Source organism: Nomascus leucogenys, chromosome 10 (genome assembly GCF_006542625.1).
Source record: "Nomascus leucogenys isolate Asia chromosome 10, Asia_NLE_v1, whole genome shotgun sequence".
Taxonomy (NCBI): Eukaryota; Metazoa; Chordata; class Mammalia; order Primates; family Hylobatidae; genus Nomascus; species Nomascus leucogenys.
The window spans coordinates 79,464,764-79,486,385 of record NC_044390.1 but is presented as its reverse complement, the minus strand read 5'-3'; the positions used below and the strand labels follow the sequence as shown (position 1 = coordinate 79,486,385).

At 41.6% G+C, this 21,622-nt stretch overlaps 1 protein-coding gene and 1 pseudogene across 12 annotated transcripts in view; both read left to right on the top strand.

The window, feature by feature from the left end:
- HECTD4 (HECT domain E3 ubiquitin protein ligase 4) overlaps positions 1-21,622 on the top strand; it is a 225,759-nt gene that overhangs the window by 66,836 nt on the left and 137,301 nt on the right. For all 11 annotated transcript variants that reach the window (XM_030821429.1, XM_030821424.1, XM_030821426.1 and 8 more), the window contains exons 3-7: positions 3,624-3,713; positions 5,028-5,158; positions 8,520-8,628; positions 9,295-9,433; positions 11,932-12,102. In XM_030821429.1, coding sequence (XP_030677289.1) covers positions 3,624-3,713; positions 5,028-5,158; positions 8,520-8,628; positions 9,295-9,433; positions 11,932-12,102 — 640 coding nt within the window. The remainder of the gene's footprint in view (positions 1-3,623; positions 3,714-5,027; positions 5,159-8,519; positions 8,629-9,294; positions 9,434-11,931; positions 12,103-21,622) is intronic.
- On the top strand, positions 14,540-16,725 carry LOC105740349 (annotated as a pseudogene). Its single transcript, XR_004032061.1, has one exon. The product of XR_004032061.1 is annotated as a 60S ribosomal protein L7a-like (transcript).

Genomic DNA, 21,622 nt, shown 5'->3' with positions numbered 1-21,622 from the left:
TTCTCCTGCCTCAGCCTCCCAAGTAGCTGGGATTACAGGTGCCCAACTAATTTTTTTGTATTTTTAGTAGAGATTAGGTTTCACCATGTTGGCCAGACTGGTCTCAAATTCCTGACCTCAAGTGATCAGCCCACCTCAGCCTCGGAAAGTACTGGGATACAGGCATGAGCCACTGTGCCTGGCCTACTCCTCTCTTTTTTTTTTTTTTTTTTTTGAGATGGGGTCTTGCTCTCAAAGACCAGGCTGAAGTGCAGTGACATGATCTCAGCTCACTGTGATCTTCCCACCTCAGCCTCCCAAGTAGCTGGGACTACAGGCACCTGCCACCATGGCTGGCTAATTTTTTGTATCTTTGGTAGAGACGGGGTTTCCCCTTGTTGCCCAGGCTGGTCTCAAACTCCTGAGCTCAAGCAATCTGCTGGCCTTGGCCTCCCAGAGTGCTGGGATTATAGGCATGAGCCACCCCGCCCGGCCTAGAGTTGCTTTTCTAGGAATTTTATACATTGTTCTACCCAGTGACCCATATGATCACTGGCATCTGTTTGTGAGAAAGAAGTTTCACTACCTGTTTTCCTCTAGACTAATTCCCTAGAGAACAGTTAGGACCACATCCTGACAGATTAGTGTCACTATTCTGTCTGTCTTCCATAGAATTTTTTCCTTGGTTGGGATCTTCTTTCTTTTAGACAAACATTTGTAGGAGAATTCTTCTTGGATAATTATGAAGTTCTTAGTTATAAGTCTTCTTGCCCTGTTTTTCTCTTTATAGTTTCAAAGTTGACCTTCAAATGATTGAATCTCAAGGGTTTTTTTAAGGCAAAATGGCACCAGTATTTATTGTAAGTTTCTTTGCTCTAAGCAAGCCGTCATAGCCTAGTTTTAGATCCCCTAAAACTGTGGTTTGTGAATCCTGACGTGTGCTTAATTCTAGAGTCATTGTGTGGTACTGAAATAAGTTTCCTTGTAAAGGCTTTATATTGGATTGATTTATTTTCTGCATATGCAGAGACAATTTCAAGTCCGAGATCTGTTATCACTGTGCAAATTCCATTTGATAAAATGTGCTTGTAGACAGTACTATCTTTAGACACATTTGGGATGTTAGGAATAATTATCAACTCTTTAGTTTCAAACAGTTTAAGTTATTAATTGTTGGTTCATAAAACTCACGTTTTTATTATGTACCCAAATTCAGTCTATACCAAAAATAGTTATTGAACTTACTTCCTGTACTGGAGATTCTAAATTTCATTCAGCAGAAATGTTTAAATGGATGTATTTATTTATTTATTATTCTTGGGTTTTTTTTTATATGGTTCCTACATTTTATTGCTAATATCATGTCATTCTGGACTTCAGAAGTCATGTGCTTTTCAGTGTTAGATCATCTTACTAAAGTTATTAGTGGCATATTATTGAATTTTTGGGTTGATGCTCTCAAAGACAAAGTAACCCTTCCCCAAAATTATTATGAAGATGTTTATTCATTCAACCAACTAACATTTATTGAACATTTCTGATGTACAGGAATCTTGCCTGGTCTTAGGGATATAGTGATTCTAGGTTTCTTACCTCACAGAGCTTGCAGTTGAATGGACTCAGGGTGAGTCATTCTGCAAAACCTTATTGATCACTTACTGCATGGAAGGCATTCTCTTGGTGGTGGGGATACAGTGGAGAGCAGGTAGACCGTGCCTAAAATTGCAGAGTTTACATAAGAGTGAGGGAGGCAGACAGTGAGCAACAAATATAGGTAAAAGATCATTGTAGAGATGAATATTCACTGTAGGAAAAGACAGAGAGATATTTTGATAGAGAACGACTGTGGAGGTGGGGAGCAGCATTAGCTGGAGATGCCAGGGAAGGCCTTACTGAAGAGGTGACACTTGAACTGGGCACTGGATGGTGAGAAGCAGCCAGTGGCAGAGAGTTCCACGTAAATGGAGTGGCGAGTGACAAAAACTGACATTCTTTTTGTGCTCGGGGGTCTCTGAGGGGACAGCACAGTGGGCAGAGTTTCTGGAACGTGATGGTAGAAGGAGAGGGGCAGGAGATGAGGTTGGCAGGGCCCAGATCACACAGGGGCTTGTGAGCCATGGAAGGACTTTACATTTTACTCTTAAAATCTGATTGAAGGCTGGGTATGGTGGCTCACGTCTATAATTTCAGCACTTTGGGAGGCTAAAGCAGGAGCATCTCTTGAGGCCAGGAGTTCGAGACCAGTCTAGGCAATGTAATGAGACCCTGTCTCTCTCTTTGTTTTTTTTTTTAGACATGGTCTCATTCTGTTGCCCAGGCTGGAGTGCAGTGGTGTGATCACAGCTCACTGCAACCTTGAACTCCTGGGTTCAAGCAATCCTCAGGCCTCAGCCTCCCAAAGTGCTGGGATTACAGGTGTGAGCCACTGCACCCAGCCAGACCCTGTCTCATTTAAAAAAACAAATCTGATTGAATCTGGCAGGTAATAATTCCTTAGAGTTGGTTAATAGTTCTAAACTTTCTAAATGTTAAAGGTTTTGCTTCTTTATTTTAAACCTCACTGTTCCCCAGGAAAGTGTCCCTGTTGGGCAGATGAAGAAGCAAAAATCCATAGGAGTTAGGTGACAGGACTGAGATTGTGCAGCTGGTGAGTGGCAGAGCCAGGTTTTAGAACCCATGTGTCCCGATTCCAACTTGTTTTTATACTCTATCTGCTGCCTCCTTGCCTTCTATTAATGCTATTCTTTTGTTTTTATTCTCTGAAACTAGAGATAGTGAAAGGGGCAATTAACAGGAAGACTCTAGGCCTACTTGGTTCTGCGTTAGGTGTTCCATTTCTATTGGCGTTTAGGCATATGATACCCAGCAATTAAAGCCTTGGCTAAGAGACTAAGGCATCAAGTCGAAGTCAGCCCATCTGATACAGGCGATCATTTAGTTCAGGAAGTGTTCTTGTGGTGATTTGTACTTGGGATGCGGCCAGGTAAGTCTTGTGCATCTTAAAAGCACCTTCTTTTAGATCTTGCTGACCATATGACAGACTTCCCAGAGCCATGAGTCTTGGAAACAACAGGGAATTCAGGTAGTGGTGAGCCCTGTTGCAAGTATTACAACTATGTGCAGTCAGAGGGATACGGAAGGAGAATCTCTCAGCACAGAGCATTATTTATTCGAATATATTCCTTTTGGTCATATTTAATGTGATGGAGTTTAGTTAGCTGTTTTTCCAAATGAATGAACTTAGCATAAGATTTTAAAATCAAGCCTGGAAATACTGTTAGACTCTATGATCCTCCAGAGGGTGACTTGGTGATACAGTAACCAAGCATAATAGCCAGAAGTTCTTTGTGCTTATGTTCTTCGAGCCTTATGTTTTGAACTTTTATGTCAGGGTTGTTTACTTTTCCAAATGCAAGGAGAACTTCTTCATAATTGACATGGTGTTGTTTTCATTGTGTCTTTGTGTATGAGCCAATGGTGATAGTTAATAATCAAGTATTTTTTTTGCAACACATCATCTGACCAGCAGAAGCAGAGAGACACATTTTGGAACTTTTCCATGTGGTTAATTAAATTAGCATTAATAACCTAAATTATTTGACTTTAAATTTTGATGATTTACTGTTCCTTCCTTTTATTTTTAGGGGATCATTGAAAACTTTCGTCCATACAGTCCATCTATTACAGAAACAGACAGATCTAGGGTCCCTGCCTGTAGCTGACGTGCTATATAGGTAAGTTGTCACTTTGTATCCTTACCCTCCTTCCAAACTAGGCAGATTTGTGCCAGATGCTTCCTTTATTAAGTAGATTGCTAAACTCTTATCAATTAGTGATTCATTTTACAATAAGTATAGACTCATATTTACCTTCTTAAGTAAGAATTTTATTTTTTATCTTTCCTTTTTGGAAAGTTTTTAGAGCATGTTATTTTTCATTATTTTTTAGTTCTATGTCTTTAAAAATGCAGTAGCTGGTGGGGCATAATAACTCATGAGTGTGGTGGTGCGTGCCTGTGGTCCCAGCTACTAGGGAGGCTGAAGCAGGAGGATTGCTTGAGGCTAGGAGGCAGAGGTTATAGTAAGCTGAGATCACACCATTGCACTCCAGCTTAGGTGACAGGGCGAGACTGTTTCAAAAAAATAAAAATGCAATAGCTTATAATGAATGCTGATGTAAATTTTGAGATGATAATATATTAAGGTATAATGAAGAAAGTGAAAATCATTCATAATCTCATTACCCAAAGATAACTACTCCTAACATTTTGGTACATATGCTTCCTAATTCATAACCCACTCTGTCTCTCTCTTACACACAAAAATACACATAAAATAGTATATTTTACACACATATAATTTTTATAAACACAGCTCCGTAATTTTTTAATTTAAAAATATTGTAGCCAGGTGCGATGGCTCATGCCTGTAATCCCAGCACTTTGGGAGGCCGAGGTGGGAGCATCACTTGAGATCAGGAGTTCAAAACCACCCTGCCAACATGGCAAAACCCCATCTCTACTAAAAATACAAAAAAATTAGCCAGGCGTGGTGGTGGGCCCCTGTAGTCCCATCTGCTTGGGAGGCTGAGGCCGGAGAATGGCATGAACCTGGGAGGTGGAGCTTGAAGTGAACTGAGATCACGCCACTGCACTCCAGCCTGAGTGACAGAACGAGACTCTGTCTCAAAAAAAAAAAAAAAAAAAAGAATACAAAAATTAGCCAGGCACAGTGGCATGTGCCTGTGGTCCCATCTACTTGGGAGGCTGAGGCAGGAGAATCGCTTGAACCCAGGAGGCAGAGGTTGCAGTCAGCTGAGATCGCGCCACTGCACTCCAGCCTGGGTGACAGAGCGAGACTCTGTCTAAAAAAAAGAAAAATAAATAAAAAATAAAAATACTGTGAATGTCGTTTTTGAATAATATTTGTATAAAATATTATACATCTTAGTTTTAACATTTTGGTTTCTACTCTTTGGGGTAGCAGGTATACTTCTTGCTGAAATGGATTGTCTCAGTGTCTTTGTGATTTTCTTTCTCCCCCATATAGGCTGTTGCTTTTGGAAGGGGGGCCTGGATCTCCCTCCTGTTTGCTTGGGGGCAAACACATAGTATCATGGGGTTATGAAGACATGTTGCCTGCGCCGGATAGCAACACTGGCTCCAGTTCTGAAAATAAAGGTAATGTAAAAGTTTTTCTCCTGTGATTAATAGTAAGATGTAAATAAAGAGGTTTTAGATCACTGTAGCAAATGATTTGGCTATAACTCTGTGTGTTCCTTTTAATTAAGAGCTCCAGATTTCTATTCAGTATGTTCATTGTCTGCTTTATCAGTAAAAGTATAAAAGCTGATACTGGTGAGGTAAGATACTGGATAGGTTTTATTATCACAGGGAAAAGATATCATCCATACACTCTTGCCAAGGAGCCATGAATTACTTAAATTGGCTGCTGGATATTTGAGTTTGGGTATGAAAGCCTTAAGTTGAATTTTTTTGTCTGCTAATAGAATATCAGGTCTTACTGCTTGATAATATTTCCTTTAGTAATTTATTGTGTGTGTGTTAATGAGCTGTCCTGTCCTAAAAGCAAAAAATGAAGAGGTTCAAGGGAGCATGAATTGTTAACATCTACTTTAAACAAATAAGCTAGGTTAAAATGTTTTTACAGAGCTTTACAGTATTACATGTCAGTTTCTTACATTATCTCAACAAAAATGGCAGAAGCTCTCTTAACTGACTTGCCAGATGGGATAGACCTCTCCATTCACTCAGTAAAATGTCTAGGCTGCTGCCCTGCTGTAGCCTACTGAACCCACAGGGCTGGTCAGCTCTGCTCCCACCAGCAGAGTTGCAGCCTTGCCAAGAGGCAGGCTTGCTCCCAAACCAGTTTGTTAATTGTAACTGGTACTTATTATTGTGATTTTACCATTAAATCTTACATAACTGATGAAATAGGAATAAAAAAAAAACCGGGAAATAGTTGCCATTAAGAAGTTGAATGTTTAGAAAAACTCCACGAAGTGAGTCTCTAAGAAACTGGTGTTCATCAGGTGTGAGATTGAGAGTCTGTTCCTCCCTCCCTTTCATTTCCCACCTTCCATGGGGCAGCCTTCCTGGACAACCCCACCAGCACGGAGGAGAATCTAAGCAGCAGGCCCCCTTGCATCTCTCAGCCCAGGGCTTGTACCTTTCTGTGGTCTACCATTTCTTCTAAACAGGCATGAGAGTGTGTGAAGAAGAGGCAAGGCTTTTAAATATGATTTATTTCCTTCACTAACTCAACCAGAGTCAACAGGAGAGGGAGAATGCCTGCAGTACCCAAGAAGTTCTCAGACATTATCGGCTCCAACTTACTTCTTCACACAGAACTAAAACTTCTTTCTTGATTCTCTCCTTTTAAAAAACTCCATTTGGTATCTCCCTTGGGGTAGTTTCTCAGTGAGGAGGATGGCATTAAGCTGATCTGTTTGCTTTCATTTTCCTGAACCTTTGGTTTTGCATCTAGGGAGAGGATGGTTTTCTTTTTTTCTCTCTCTTTTTCTTTTTCTTTTTTTTCTTTCTTTTTTTTTTTTTTTTTTTTTTTTTTGAGGTGGGGTCTCGCTCTGTTATCCAAGTTGGAGTGCAGTGGAGCAATCACAACTGCAGCCTTGACCTCCCAGGCTCAAGCAATCCTTCCACCGTAGCCTCCTGAGTAGCTGGGACCACAGGCATGCACTAACATGCCTGGATAATCACTTTATTTATTTATTTATTTTATGTATGTATGTATGTATGTATGTATGTATGTATGTAGAGACAGGGATGTCACTTTGTTGTGCAAGCTGGTCTTTAACTCCCAGGCTCAAGCCATCCTCCCACCACCTCAGCTTCCCAAAGTGCCAGCATTATAGGTGCGAGCCACGGTGCCTGGCCTGTTTTTCTTATAATAGTTTTTAGACTTTTTTTTGAGACAGAGCTTCGCTCTTGTCGCCTAGGCTACAGTGTAATGGCGTGATCTTGGCTCACTGCAACCTCTGCCTCCCAGGTTCAAGCAATTCTCCTGCCTCAGCCTCCGTAGTAGCTGGGATTACAAGTGCCCACCACCATGCCCTGCTAATTTTTGTATTTTTAGTAGAGATGGGATTTCGCCATGTTGGCCAGGCTGGTCTTGAACTCCTGACCTCAGGTGATCTGCCCACCTCGGCCTCCCAAAGTGTTGAGATTACAGGCATGAGCCACCGTGCCCGGCCGCAGTGTAACTTTTAATATTGAAACATTCCACGTTTGACTGAAGTTGAGAGAATACTATAATAAGCCCTGTGTACTCATCACTCAGCTTCAACAAGTATCCACTCCTGGCCAATCTTGTTTTGTTTGTCCTTTTCACTTCTGCCCCTCGACAGAGCCATACCCAGAAGGCTTTGGGCCTTAATCTAAAGATTGATGAATAAATATAATCTATAAGTTTTAAATTAAAATGTTTAAGGTGTGAAATTAATGTTTTAAAAATGGTTACCCACTTTAACGAATTTTTTTTACTGAGGAACCAATAGGTACAGGTCCCAGTTGTCTCAGATTAGTAGACTGAATTTTTAAGCTAACAGCATTTTTAGTACTAATTTGATGGTGTGACGTTGCATTTCCTCCAGCTAACATGGCATGCTTCAGGTGGAAAGACTCCACTTAAACATAGTGAGCAGAATGATTATGAAAATAAACACTGAAAGTTTTATCCATAAGCTCTGTTTTAAGGCAAATTCTTTGGAATATGAGTTACTAAACCAATTACTATCATATAGAGAGATACTGTTTTAAATTGAGGAAGACAGAGCTAAGGGGAAACATATTGCTGTTTTAAAATAGAAAAGATATTAAACTTTTGTGCTGTGTCCCTCCAGAGACTAAAATTAGGATCTCTGAATGGAAAATCTACAGAGGCAGATTTTAGTTTAATGTATATCATTAGTATATTAACACAATTTCATTTGCCATTTATGGAATACTGGCTTTGCATGAGAGAGCAGTATAGATGTATTTACCTCTGTTATCTCATCTGGCCATCACTGTAACTGTTGAGGTACATATTATTATCCTCATCTTACAGATGAAGAAACTGACGTTCAAAGAGGTTCAGGGTCACTTACTGAGCTCATAAGAGCTCATGCCTCTCTTACTATGCAATTACTAATAAAAGTGTTGTACTGTATTCTTAGTCATTTCAAATTAGAATTAGGATTAGTCATTTCAAATTAGAATTAGGAATGACTTGACTCAGTACAAGCTTTTCAAAAAAAAGCAAGAAAAGCATTTGGCGGGCTAAACCACATTCCCCTGCTGATAACTGTCTGACCTTATCTTGGTCTCTGGTCCACATGCATTTTGGATGTTTGATTTGGGGGTTCAAGCCATCTTCCCTGAAAGTCACATTGAAGCTCTTATTTTAGAAGTGAGAAGTAATCTTTCACTCAACCTCCTAATGGCTTTTTCATTAGAAAAAGCATGTTTCTAATTTCAATAGAAAAAACATATATATAATTTACCTGTGAAAAAACGATTTCAGATGCTGACTTGGGACGCTGTCTCACGGCAGACGGTCTTTACCTGTATACTACTAACTCAGTTGGAAGAGGAGTAAGCAAATTGGGGTCTGGATTACATGGTACTCTCAGGTCAGTTGCATGGAACTTCCTGAATGATTGGGCTAGAACATTTTCTTCCTTATATAAATCTCTGAAGAAGACACTGGGGGTAGATTCCGACTGCCCATAGACTAGTAACTAAATAACAAGTCTGAACTAATTCAAATAATTCCAATCTTCTCTTATTGCCACCTTTCCCCATCTTGTTCTGTTAATGCATTTTAGCCTTGTTTTGGCCCAGAAGAGTTTGGTAGCCCAAGATCATTTTTTCCAGCCAGAAAGTCCTCTGTGATCAGTATTTTTGTAACAATATCAGTGACTTCTCCATGTTGATAAGTGGACATTTTTCTACTTAGTCTCTTTGAACTTGGGTTTGACATTGCATTAGCAAGTGATTTTCAGTTGGGATATAGATCTATAAACTGCTGCCAAAAGAAACTACAGTTTGAGAGCCTTGTATACATTTAGATCTTTTCCCCCAACTTTTTCTCCCTTCTAAGTTACTGTGGAAAGTCAATATTTGCTATAGTTTGGCAGTCCTGAAGTTAATGTAATACATTCACTTTCCTTCAGGTGTTTTACATACTTACTCGTTTTTTAAAATTAGGTCGAAAATGTTGTTTGTGTCTGTTGTAGCTTGTGTGGGGTTTCTGACATAGCCAGGTGATTCGGCCTGTGCTCCGTTTCCTTCCACAGAGGTTTTGTGTACTGCCGGAATGAGGAGTTGGAACCAGGATGGGTGGCTTTTGGCAGCGGCAGTCTTCTCCACCGGCCTGTCTCTTTCGATAATAAACCTCACTCCCTTTTCCAGGTCATTGACCAGAACACTCTTCAGGTAAACAGAAAACCAAGGCATTTTAAAAACATGTTTTAGAGGCAATAAAGAAAGTTCCTGGTATCATCAGAAGTAATAATAATACAGTTGATATATTTTCCTCCCAGAGTGGCATCCTTTTAATTGTTACAGTTTGGACATTCTGTTTTTTATTTAATGTCTTAGACTTTTCCCATATGAACTGAGTGAATGTGTTCTCTAAGTTTCTGCAGCCTACAACAAACTTTTTTTTATAATTAAGAAAAAATTCTAGACAGTCAAAGATGGTATAAATACTAGCTGGTTTTTTTTTTTTTTTTTTTCTTTTTTTGAACCAGATCTATTTTGGGAAGGTATCATTTCCTTATTCAATTTGTTCTAAACAGCCTCTCTGTGGGAAAGGGAGCTTTGAAATGAGTGTGGAGTAAAATCATTGTGTGCTAGGGATTGAAAGCTTGGCTTTAGTGCTCTCGTAAGCACTCTGCCGTGGCACTTGCTATATTACACTGCAGTTACCTGCTTTTCTGTCTGACTTCACTGACCATGCACACCTTTAGGTATGGACCCTGTCCTACTCATCTAGGTATCCTTAGAACGTAACACACTGCCAGACATTTGACTGATAATAACAACAATGATGGTAACTACCATTCCTCAGTATCTCCTATGTGCTAGGCCCTAGCCTAGGCAATTAACATATACTTCCTCTTCCTACCTGTGAGGCATTACTATGTAGGTCTATCTTACAGATAAGGAAACTGAGGCTAGGCACCTAGTAAGCATTCAGTAAGTGTTTATTGTTGAGTGTAAGAATACAGCTCAGAGAGGTTAAGTAACTTGCCTAAGGCCATACAGCCAATATTAGCAGCACCAGAACTTGAACCTTTGGTTCTCTGCCCAGGAGTTTGAACTCTTTACACTGCAACTTTCTGCCTTTCAAACAAAGTTGGATTAAGTGATTAGAGTTGGCATCTGTGGAGTGAGTGCTCTGAGAGTAGTCACATCTAGAAATTAAGTGTAATGTTACATTTCTTCTTGTTTGTCACTCAACTGCCTGTCCTGGAGAACAGGGACTGAGTCTTATTCACCACTGTCATCTCCAGAGCACATAGTAGGTGCTCAGTAATTGTTGGATGAATAAAATGAACAAATTAACAAATAGATGCCCAATTAACCTAATTTCTTGTCACAAGTGCAGACAGATGAGAATGTCTCATACTCATTTGAAATATAAGTTATAAGACTGGTAGTTAAACAGATGTTAAATCTCAAAACATGATTTACATTTGAAGTAATGCTGGGTTCCTCAGTGTTGTTGCAGAAACTTTGATACTGTCCAAGAAAACAGGGCTGTAGGTCACAAACTAGATATGTGCATTGCAATGGAGCACTTTGGGGATAGCACAGGCCAATTAGTAGCTGTCAGCTTTCTAGTCTTCCTGGCACTGTAGGTTCAAAGTATAGTTACATCAACTAAATGAGTTTTTACTTTTGAGCTAGACAAAACAGGTCTGGAAAAAAGTTCATGTGAAATCACTTAAGGGGTCAGAGATAGCCTTGGGAAAACTAGTGCCCCCTCCCAAAGTAATGGGGAATTGAACATTGTTCTTACTGTTCTCTGAAGGCATCTGACTTTCTCTAATTATTTTTATTTTGAGTTTCTCAGCTCTTCTATTTCTGGATTTTTTAAACCTAGCCAGCAGGTTTTTGTGGTTCTAATGTTCAGTCATTTTAAGTGCTTATCTTTGGCAGTAAAAATTAGTATGTAGCTACACATTTAATGTGAAATGATGCAAAGCTTATTCATTATGCTGAAACAGAAGGATGTTTAGTATTAGAAACACATGCCTTCATGTTTAATATACAGAATTGGTGTTTGTCTTTTCTTCCTGATGGACTTGGTGAATTTCAGTAAGCCCTCATGTGCTAAGTTAGGATCTGTCATGGGCCTTTATATTTTTTACTTTGTTTCTCCTTCTCCCTCTTCTCAGCTTTTCCTCTTGGCTTTCTTTTGCTGTCTCTTTTTTCCTTCTTTTCATATTCATTAAATAACTTTGAGTTAGGCTTTCCATTAGGTACTGGAGATATAGAGGTGAATAAGACACAGTTCTTGTCCTTTAAATAAAATTATCGTAAATTCATTTACTAAAGAAATTTCAGAAAGTGCTGCTTCTCTAAAACTTTGTTTTTAATAAGTGTTAGATATAACACATATGCATAACAGATTCAAAGTGTTTAATAAATACTTTTTCCTATTAAAAAGTAATTTGAATTAATCCCAAGAACCTTTTCATCTGTTGCATGGCTGTTCATATTTATTCTATTGCCCATTATATGAACTTTTATATTTTTGCCACGTAATTTGTGTATATTATTATTAGAGATAAATATCCATTTTATTTTGACCAGAAAGCCTAGTGAATTATCATCTTGGACATAATGGCATTAATGATGAGCTGATAGGATTAATCAGAATTTATATATGGCTCTAATGGAGATTTCCTCCCTTTCATGCCCAGGTGTGCCAGGTGGTGCCAATGCCAGCCAATCACCTCCCCATTGGCAGCACCATGAGCACTGTGCACCTGTCTTCAGATGGCACTTACTTTTATTGGATCTGGTCTCCTGCCAGCCTGAATGAGAAAACACCGAAGGGACATTCTGTCTTCATGGACATTTTTGAACTTGTGGTAAGTTTGAACTTTCTCGCTTGTGTCTTTGCAGAAACATTTCTGTTTGCTTTCTTTTTATATTGGTGTGCAAAGGGCCTAAGAACCTTGCAGCATGTATAGTGTGTTCAGTGTTTCCTTAAAATTGATTTTTCTCTTAGATGTCTTTGAAAGTTTCTTTGTTTGGAGTCATATGACAATAAGTAGAGCCAAGCTTTCTGAAGGTTAATCTGATGACTGGAGATAGCATTATTTAATGTGTAGACAGCAGGGTATTTAAGTAGAAATGCTCATGGGCTGTTGGAAATGTGGGGCAACATTACAGTAGCAAGAATGGGTGTACAGATAGAAATTGGGAGTCTCTGAGAGAGATAACAACATTATGACACATCATTTACCTTTTAGATATTAGTCAAATGCTCACTGAGAGCCAAGTGTGTTCTGTCTAGGTGGTGGGAGTACAGAGATGGGCAGGGTGGGCAGGGTTCTTGCCCAAATGTGATGTGTATTCAGGCCCCAGAGTTGGGTGGGTTGATGGTGGTGGAGAGACATAAAGATTAACCATAAACAAGTGAGCAAATAAGTGCACAAGATAATCGTAGTTAGTGAAGGAAAAGTAGTCATGTACCAGATGAAGAGGCTGGGGAGTAGGTGAGGGAAGAACATTCCAGCAAGAGGATACCACAAGTGCAAAGTGTCTGTGGCAGAAGGCAGCATGTTTTAGGGAGAAAAAGTGGGCCAGAGTGGCTGGAATGCAGAGAGAGGAGGAGGGCTTGGGGTAAGAAGCAGCTGGGAGCCACGGCCCTTTAGATCCACACCGTCCTGCACAGTGGCCGCTAGCCATACATTGCTATTTAAATTTCACTTGAAATTTAATAAAATTAAAACTGGAGTTGCATAGCTCTATTAGCCACAGTTCAAGTGCTCACTAGCCATATGGCTAGTGGCTTCTTCGTTGAACAGCAAAGATATAGAACATTTCCATCATGAAGAATGTTCTGTTGGACAGAGCCAGTCTAGGTAGTATTTGTAGAGACTTATAAAAGAACAAATTGCCCCAAGCCAGGTCTGTGACAAAACCTTTTTTCATGAGGTAATTTACAGTCTCCTTCTGGGAAGAAATTAGCATTCCTGTAAAAAAAAAAAAAAAAAAACCGAAGCAATTTTCTAATAAATTTTAACAGGATTAAAACATGTTCTGGGAAACCAGTCATCCAACCCAGCAGCAGACTATCAGTCAGGAGTCTCGTAACCTTTAACTGTGCATGTTATTTTGCTATCGAATCTCACAGTGTCCTCTAACCATTATCTTATAAAATGTCCCTGCCAGAGTGAATCTTTGAATTGGTCTGCTAGAGATTGAACATGTGTTCATAATTGTCAGAAAAGCTTTTTTTTTTTTTTTTTTTAATTGGTTTTTAAAGAGACTTACCAGCTGTTTAAGGAATTTTCATTTAGGTCTTGGCTGAGCACAGTGGCTCATGCCTGTAATCCCAGTGCTTGGAAGGCTGAGATGGGGAGGATCTCTTGAGCCCAGGAGTTTTAAAAAGGGAGCCGGAACTTAAAGTGGCAGTGTTTGTCTGAGATGACGGTGCTCCTGCTCTGTCAGAGACCAGCCTGGGCAATATAGTGAGACCCCATCTCTGCAAAAAAATAGAAAAATTAGCTGGGTGTTGTGGCATGTGCCTGTAGTCCCAGCAACTAAGGAGGCTGAGCAGTAGGATCACTTCAGCCTGGGAGGTCGACCAGAAGGTTGATCAGGGTGGCAGTGAGCCCTGATTGTACCATTGTACTCCAGCCTGAGTGACAGAGACAGACCCTGTCTCAAAAAAAAAAAAAAAAAAATTTAGGTCTTTAGCCTAAGAATAATGGGAACATTGATGAATTCCCTGATTCTCTGATATGCTTTTGTTAAATTAAAAGAAAAAATTGTATCAAAAAAATCCACACACTTTTTTTTTTTTTTTGGATACAGGCTCATAATGAAAAACAGGAGACCCTTGCCCCACTCCTCCAATCCCAGCATGCTCTTCAGGCAATCACATTCTTCTGGTGGTGACCTTCATATCCCTAAGTAAAATGCTTATATTGCTGTTTCTTGATTTATGAACACCAGATATAAACAAAGTTGATTTTTCTTTCTTTTTTGCTGTGATAGATGAGGGTTTGTCTCAATTCTCCCTCTTTTCTTTTTTTCCTTCCTTTTTTTTTTTTTTTTGAGAGAGAAAGAGATGGTCTCGCTCTATTACCCAGGCTGGAATGCAGTGGTACAGTCATGGCTCACTGTGGCCTCAACCTCCTGGGCTCAGGTGATCCTCCCACTTCAGCCTCCCAAGTAGCTGGGACTTAGGCGTGCATGACCACACCCAGCTAATTTTTGTGTTTTTTTGCAGAGACAGGGTTTCACCATGTTGCTTGGGCTGGCTTCGAACTCCTGAGCTCAAGTGATCAGCATGCCTCGGCCTCCCAAAGTGCTAGGATAACAGGCCTGAGCCACCACACCTGGCCTCCCTCTTTCTTTTCTGATTCCATCTAGCATATTGATTTCGTTTGTTTTAGCTTTTCTTTTAGTTATCTTTGTAATTTACAGTTAAACCTTTATTTCTTCTTTATGAACTCTAGGCAGTATCTCTTACCCCCCTACTTTAGAAGATAAGATGGAGAGTGTAGTGTCCTTTCTCATACTTCCGTGTGGAGAAAGCCAAGTATACGTTTAGGGGAAACCCAGAGGAAGAGGGATGACTCACCCCACCAGCCTTAGAGCATCTTAGCAACTGGGACATCAGATGTGTTGCAGAGCCATTGTGAGACAAGGTGGTAGACTGTGAGTTTACATAAGGGCCTGCAGACCCCCTTCCTGTTCACACATTTGCATTCAGATGCTGGCTGTCCAGGCCCAAGACTTAGTTATTTTCTGAAGAAACTGAATGACCCTGGAAAAAAGACCTCTCATACTGATGTTGGGGTCATCTAGGGAAAAGACTTGCCTCCCTGGTGAATCACGCACAAGTGATGTCTTCCAGCAATCAAGACTCAACCCTGTCCACAGAATTCCTGATTAGTGCTGAACTGTTAAAAAAAAAGCAGACAAAATAAAAATCCAAACAAACAAAATTCCAAACTTTGGAGAGGTATGTGCGTGGAGGGGAGGCAAATGGGTTAAAAAAAATAGTGCTAATGATTGAAGCCAGGGGTTCAGCACATAGGAAGCTCATTGTTCTATTCTTTTTTCTTTTGTGTATGTTGAAAATTTTCACTAATAAAAAGTTTTAAAATTAAACAAAAAGAGCAGACTACCAAGGATCACTAGAAAAGTGAGGAAAGCTTCTAATATGAAGATTAAAAACGAGAAAAAGTTAAAAAACAGCTAACTGGCCTCCCACTGCCCAAGACGCTGAAAGGAAAGAAGGCCAAGGGGAAGAAGGTGGCTCCGGCCCCTGCTGTTGTGAAGAAGCAGGAGGCCAAGAAAGTGGTGAACTCCCTGTTTGAGAAAAGGCCTAAGAATTTTGGTATTGGACAGGACATCCAGCCCAAAAGAGACCTCACCTACTTTGTGAAATGGCCTGCTATGTCAGGCTGCAGCGGCAGAGAGCCATCCTCTATAAGCAGCTGAAAGTGCCTCCTGCGATTAACCAGTTCACCCAGGCCCTGAACCGCCAAACGGTTACTCAACTGCGTAAGGTGGCCCACAAGTACAGACCAGAGACAAAGCAAGAGAAGAAGCAGAGGCTGTTGGCCCAGGCTGAGAAGAAAGCTGCTGGCAAAGGGGACGTCCCCACTAAGAGACCACCTGCCCTTCGAGCAGGAGTTAACACCATCACCACCTTGGTGGAGAAAAAGAAAGCTCAGCTGGTGGTGATTGCACACGATGTGGATTCCATTGAGCTGGTTGTCTTCTTGCCTGCCCTGTGTTGTAAAATGGCGGTCCCTTACTGCATTATCAAGGGGAAGGCAAGACTGGGCTGTCTAGTCCACGGAAGACCTGCACCACTGTCGCCTTCACACAGGTGAACTTGGAAGACAAAGGCGCTTTGGCTAAGCTGGTGGAAGCTATCAGGACCAATGACAATGACAGATACGATGGGATGTGCTGTCACTGGGGAGGCAATATCTTGGGTCCAAAGTCTGTGGCTTGCGTTGCCAAGCTCCAAAAGGCAAAGGCTAAAGAACTTGCCACTAAACTGGGTTAAATGTATACTGTTGAGTTTTCTGTACACAAAAGTAATGAAAATAATACAAATTTTCCTTAAAAAAAAAAACAGCTAGCTGAAGAAATAGAGTAAAACTTCACATAAGCACTAACTGCTCTGTGAGATATGTGAAGATATTGCATTCATATTGTAAAACTGGACAGGATGCCTCAAAAAGGAATTATCAGGGAAAGAGAAAATTAAAACTATGATTATCCAAATTTGAAAATTAGTAAAAGCGTTAAGAAATATTTCAGAAAGGACGAGTAGATAAAGAACAGTAAATATGAGAGAAAAGATAAAAGATGTGGTGGAGCCATCCATCTAAAATCTTGCTAATAGGAGTTCCAGAAAGAGAACAGAAAATAAAGAGGATGACATGATTAAGAAATAATACAGGCGGGGGTCTGGGTGCAGTGGCTCACACCTGTAATCCCAACACTTTGGGAGGCTCAGGTGGGCAGATCATGAGGTCAGGAGTTCGAGACCAGCCTGGCCAACATGAAACCCTGTCCCTACTAAAAATACAAAAATTAGCTGAGCATGGTGGTGGGCACCTGTAAAGCCCAGCTACTAGGGAGGCTGAGGCAGGAGAATCGTTTGAACCTGGGAGGCTCCACCAAGGCGGAGCTGAGATCACGCCACTGCACTCCAGCCCAGGCAACAGGGCGAGACTCCATCTCAAAAAAAAGAAGTATGGCTGGGCGCGGTGGCTCACGCCTGTAATCCCAGCACTTTGGGAGGCCGAGGCGGGTGGATCACAGGTCAGGAGTTCGAGACCAGCCTGGCCAAGATGGTGAAACCCCATCTCTACTAAAAATAAAAAAAATTAGCCGGGCGTGGTGGCAGGTGCCTGTAGTCCCAGCTACTCGGGAGGCTGAGGCAGGAGAATTCCTTGAACCTGGGAGGCGGAGGTTGCAATGAGCCGAGATCGTGCCACTGCACTCTAGCCTGGGTGACAGAGCAAGACTCCATCTCAAAAAAAAAAAAAAAAAAAAATGAAGTAATACAGCCTGGGTGCAGTAGTTCATGCCTATAATGCTAGTAGGACCAAGAAGTTAAAGACCCGCCTGAGCAACATAGTGGGATGCCACCTCTACGAAATTTTTTTTTAGGTTATGCAGGCATGATGGCACACTCCTGTAGTTTTAGGTACTCAGGAGGCTGAGGCAGGAGGATTGCTTGAGCCCTGGAGGTCAAGACTGCAGTGAGCTGTGATTGCACCACTGCATTCCAGCCTGAGTGACAGAGTGAGAACCTGTCTCAGAACGAAAAAAGAAACAATACAGGAAAGACTTCAGACTGAAGGACGTTGGTATCTGGATTAAAAGGTATCTGACATAGTGAATGCAAAATGCCCACACCATCGTGAAATTTCAGGTTACCAAGGATAAAAGAGGATTCTAGAGCTTCCAGAAATGTAAAAAAATAATATACAAATGTTGAGCAATTCGAAAAGCACCAGGCTATCCAATAGCATTCCTGGATGCGAAAATGGAGCAGTACTTTCAGAATTCTGAGGGAAATTGTTTTTGTTTCTTTCTTTTTCTTTCTTTCTTTTTTTTTTTTTTTTTGAGATGGAATCTTCCTCTGTCAACCAGGCCAGAGTGCAGTGGCATGATCTCGGCTCACTGCAACCTCCGCCTCCTAGGCTGAAGCAATTCTCCTGCTTCAGCCTCCCTAGCAGCTGGGACTACGGGCCATCATGCCCAGCTAATTTTTGTATTTTTAGCAGAGATGGAGTTTCACCATGTTGGCCAGCCTGGTCTCAAACTCCTGACCTCAAGTGATCCACCCCCTTGGCCTCCCAAAGTGCTGGACTTACAGGTGTGAGCCACTGTGCCTGGCCTTGGGTCTTCCTTTTTAATAGTTCAGCTTCCCCTGCCTCCTGCCAGAAATTGTTTTTCAACCTAGAAGTACATATTCAACCAAAGTGTCAATCAACTGTGAAGACAACATAAAGGTATATTTAGACGTATAGTTATATAATCAAAAGCTGATACCTGCCTTGGAGGAAATAGAACAATTAAAAAACAGTCCCTGCCTGTGGCATGAAATAAAAAGTTGGGGAGGAAGGAACCTGCTCTAGATTAAAAGAAAAACTTCTGAATAATTTTCAGAGTCTGAATAAAACAAACCAATTTAAAAAAATCTTTTTGGAGATAATTTGAATATGAAAGTATTAGGAATATTAGATGAAACCAAGGGGCTTAGTCTTAGTTTACTTTGTTTGTTTGTTTGTTTTTTGAGACAGAGTCTCTCTGTCACCCAGCCTGGAGTGCAGTGGCTAGATCTCGGCTCACTGCAGCCTCAGACTCCTGGGCTCAAGTGAACCTCCCACCTCAGCTTCCCAAGTAGCTGGGACTACAGGCACGTGCCACTATGCCTGGCTAATTTTGGTATTTTTTGTAGAGACGGGGGTGGGAGGTTTCTCCATGTTGTCCAGGCTGGTCTTGAACTCTGGGCTCATTGGATCCTCCTGCCTCAGTCTCCCAAAGTGTTGGGATTACAGATGTGAGGTCCCACATCTGAACAGTCTAATTTTTAAGTATGATGGTGAAATATATAAGAATATGTCTGTATTTTTAAAGATGCTTAGTGAAGTATTCAGAATATTCAGAAATGGAATTGTGTGATGTCTGGGATTCACCTTAAAATAGTTGAGCAAAAAATAGGAGGATAGGTTAAACAGGTGTGGCAATAGTTGAATCTGAATCATGGGTACATGGAGGTTCATTGTACTATTCTCTTTTTTGCATATGTTTGAAATTTTTCATCATTGAAAAACCTCTTAAGTGTCACTCAGCCACTAATTTAGCAACTTTCCTAAAACACTAACTTGGGAAGCTAAACATAGATATCTGGCTTACTGCCTATGGTACTTTCACAGAATGGAACACTGTGTAGCCATTAAAAGTATACGGCAGCCGGGCATGGTAGCTCATGCCTGTAACCCCAGCACTATGTTTTTTTGTTTTTTTTTTTGAGATGGAGTCTCACTCTGTCACCCAGGCTGGAGTGCAGTGGTGTGATCTCGGCTGACTGCAACCTCCACCTCCCAGGTTCAAGTGATTCTCCTGCCTCCGCCTCCTGAGTAGCTGGGATTACAGGCGCCCGCCACCACACTGGCTAATTTTTGTATTTTTAGGAGAGACAGGGTTTCACCATGTTGGCCAGGCTGGTCTTGAACTGCTGACCTCAGGTGATTCACCCAGCTTGACCTCCCAAAGTGCTGGGATTACAGGAGTAACCCACCATGCCTGGCCAATCCAAGCACTTTGGGAGGCTTGAGGCAGGAGGATCACTTGAGTCTGGAATGTTGAGACCAGCCTGGGCAACATGCAACATAGTGAGACCCCATCTCTACAAAAAAAAAAAAAAAAAAAAAAATTAATATAATTTTTTAAAAATTAAAAAAAGTGCGAGGCAGATCTACCTAGAATGAAGCAGATTAATTTCCATGAGATACAGTTTAGTACAGAAAGCTAGGCTCAGAACACTGTGTGTATTCACTACCTGCTGTGTAATAAAAGGGGCTAGGGGACAGAATTTTTCTGCAATTTTCTTTCTTCTGTGTTAACAACTTTTCCTCTCTCAGTGGATTGTTCACCACAGCATACAGATACGTTAGAATATATCCCATCTTGAAAAAACAAAACCATCTCTCCTGATTCGTGCCCACCTCAAGGCACTCTATTTTTTTGGCTCCCCATTACAGTGAAACTCTTGAAAGCATTTATTTTCCTTGTCTTTGCCTCCTCTCCTTCCATTTTCTCTTGAACCCATCGCTCTTGATGTATCCTCATCATGCCACCAAACAGTTCTTCTGAAGTTCACCAGTGGCTCCCACATTGCTGAATTCAGTGGTCCACCATTATTTGACATGGTTGATCACTTTGGCTGTGAATACCCCATGATACTTCTACTTGCTGATTGTTCCTTCTGAGTCTTATCTGTAGGACCTCTTCTCTGCTCTGTCTGCTTCTGTCAACTGTCTTAACTTCTTAGTTGATCTCCTCTTGTTTTGTGGCCTCAAACACCTGTATATGTTGATGATGCTCAAATTTTCTTCTCAGCCAAAACCTGTTACCAAAACTCTAGGTGCATATTGATGTGGCTGTTTGCTTGTATGTGCACAGAATATTAGACTTCTCCAGTTGGAAATCTGATGGTCACCTCAAGCTAAATATGCCCCTAGCTAAACTCCTGAGGTTAGCTCAGATTTGCTCCTTCCAAAATCTTTACCATTTCAGATAATGGCATCTGTGTCTTTCCAGTGCTGGCCAGAGACCTTTGGTGTCACTCTGGACTCTGCCTTCTCCCCCTACCCCTGCCAAATTCCATATCTAGTCAGCAAATACTGTCTGCTCTATCTTCAAAATGTATCCCATCCCATTACTTTATAGAGGTGCTGAATGATTGGGCCCCCACTGCACCTATACCCTCTGCACTGCCATCCACTGCACCTACCACCTGTTGCACCTATACCCTCTACACCTACATCCACTGAACTTACACCTTCTGCACTTACCACTTGCTCCATTTACACCCTCTGCACCTACATCCACTGCACCTACACCCTCTGCACCTACACCTTCTGCACTTACCACTTGCTGCACTTACACCTTCTGCACTTACATCCACTGCATCTACACCCTCTGCACCTACATGCACTGCACCTACACCCTCTGCACCTACACCTTCTGCATCTACATCCACTGCACCTACACCCTCTGCACCTGCACCATCTGCACCTACATCCACTGCACCTACACCTTCTGCACCTACATCCACTGCACCTACACCCTCTGCACCTACATCCACTGCACCTACACCCTCTGCACCTACATCCACTGCACCTACACCCTCTGCGCTTACCACTTGCTGCACCTACACCCTCTGCACCTACATCCACTGTACCTACACCCTCTGCACCTACATCCAATGTGCCTACATCCTCTGCACCTACATCCACTGCACCTACACCCTTGCACCTACATCCACTGCACCTACACCCTCTGCACCTACACCATCTACACCTATATCCACTGCACCTATACCTTCTGCGCATACATCCTCTGCACCTACACTGTCTGTACCTGCATCCACTGCACCTGCACCCTCTGCACCTACACCCTCTGCACCCACATCCACTGCACCTACACCCTCTGCACCTACACTCACTGCACCTACATCCACTGCACCTACACCCTCTCCACCTACATCTGCTGCACCTACACCTTCTGCATTTACCACTTGCTGCACCTACACCTTCTGCACTTACCACTTGCTGCACCTACACCCTCTGCACCTACATCCACTGCACCTACACCCTCTGCACCCACATCAAC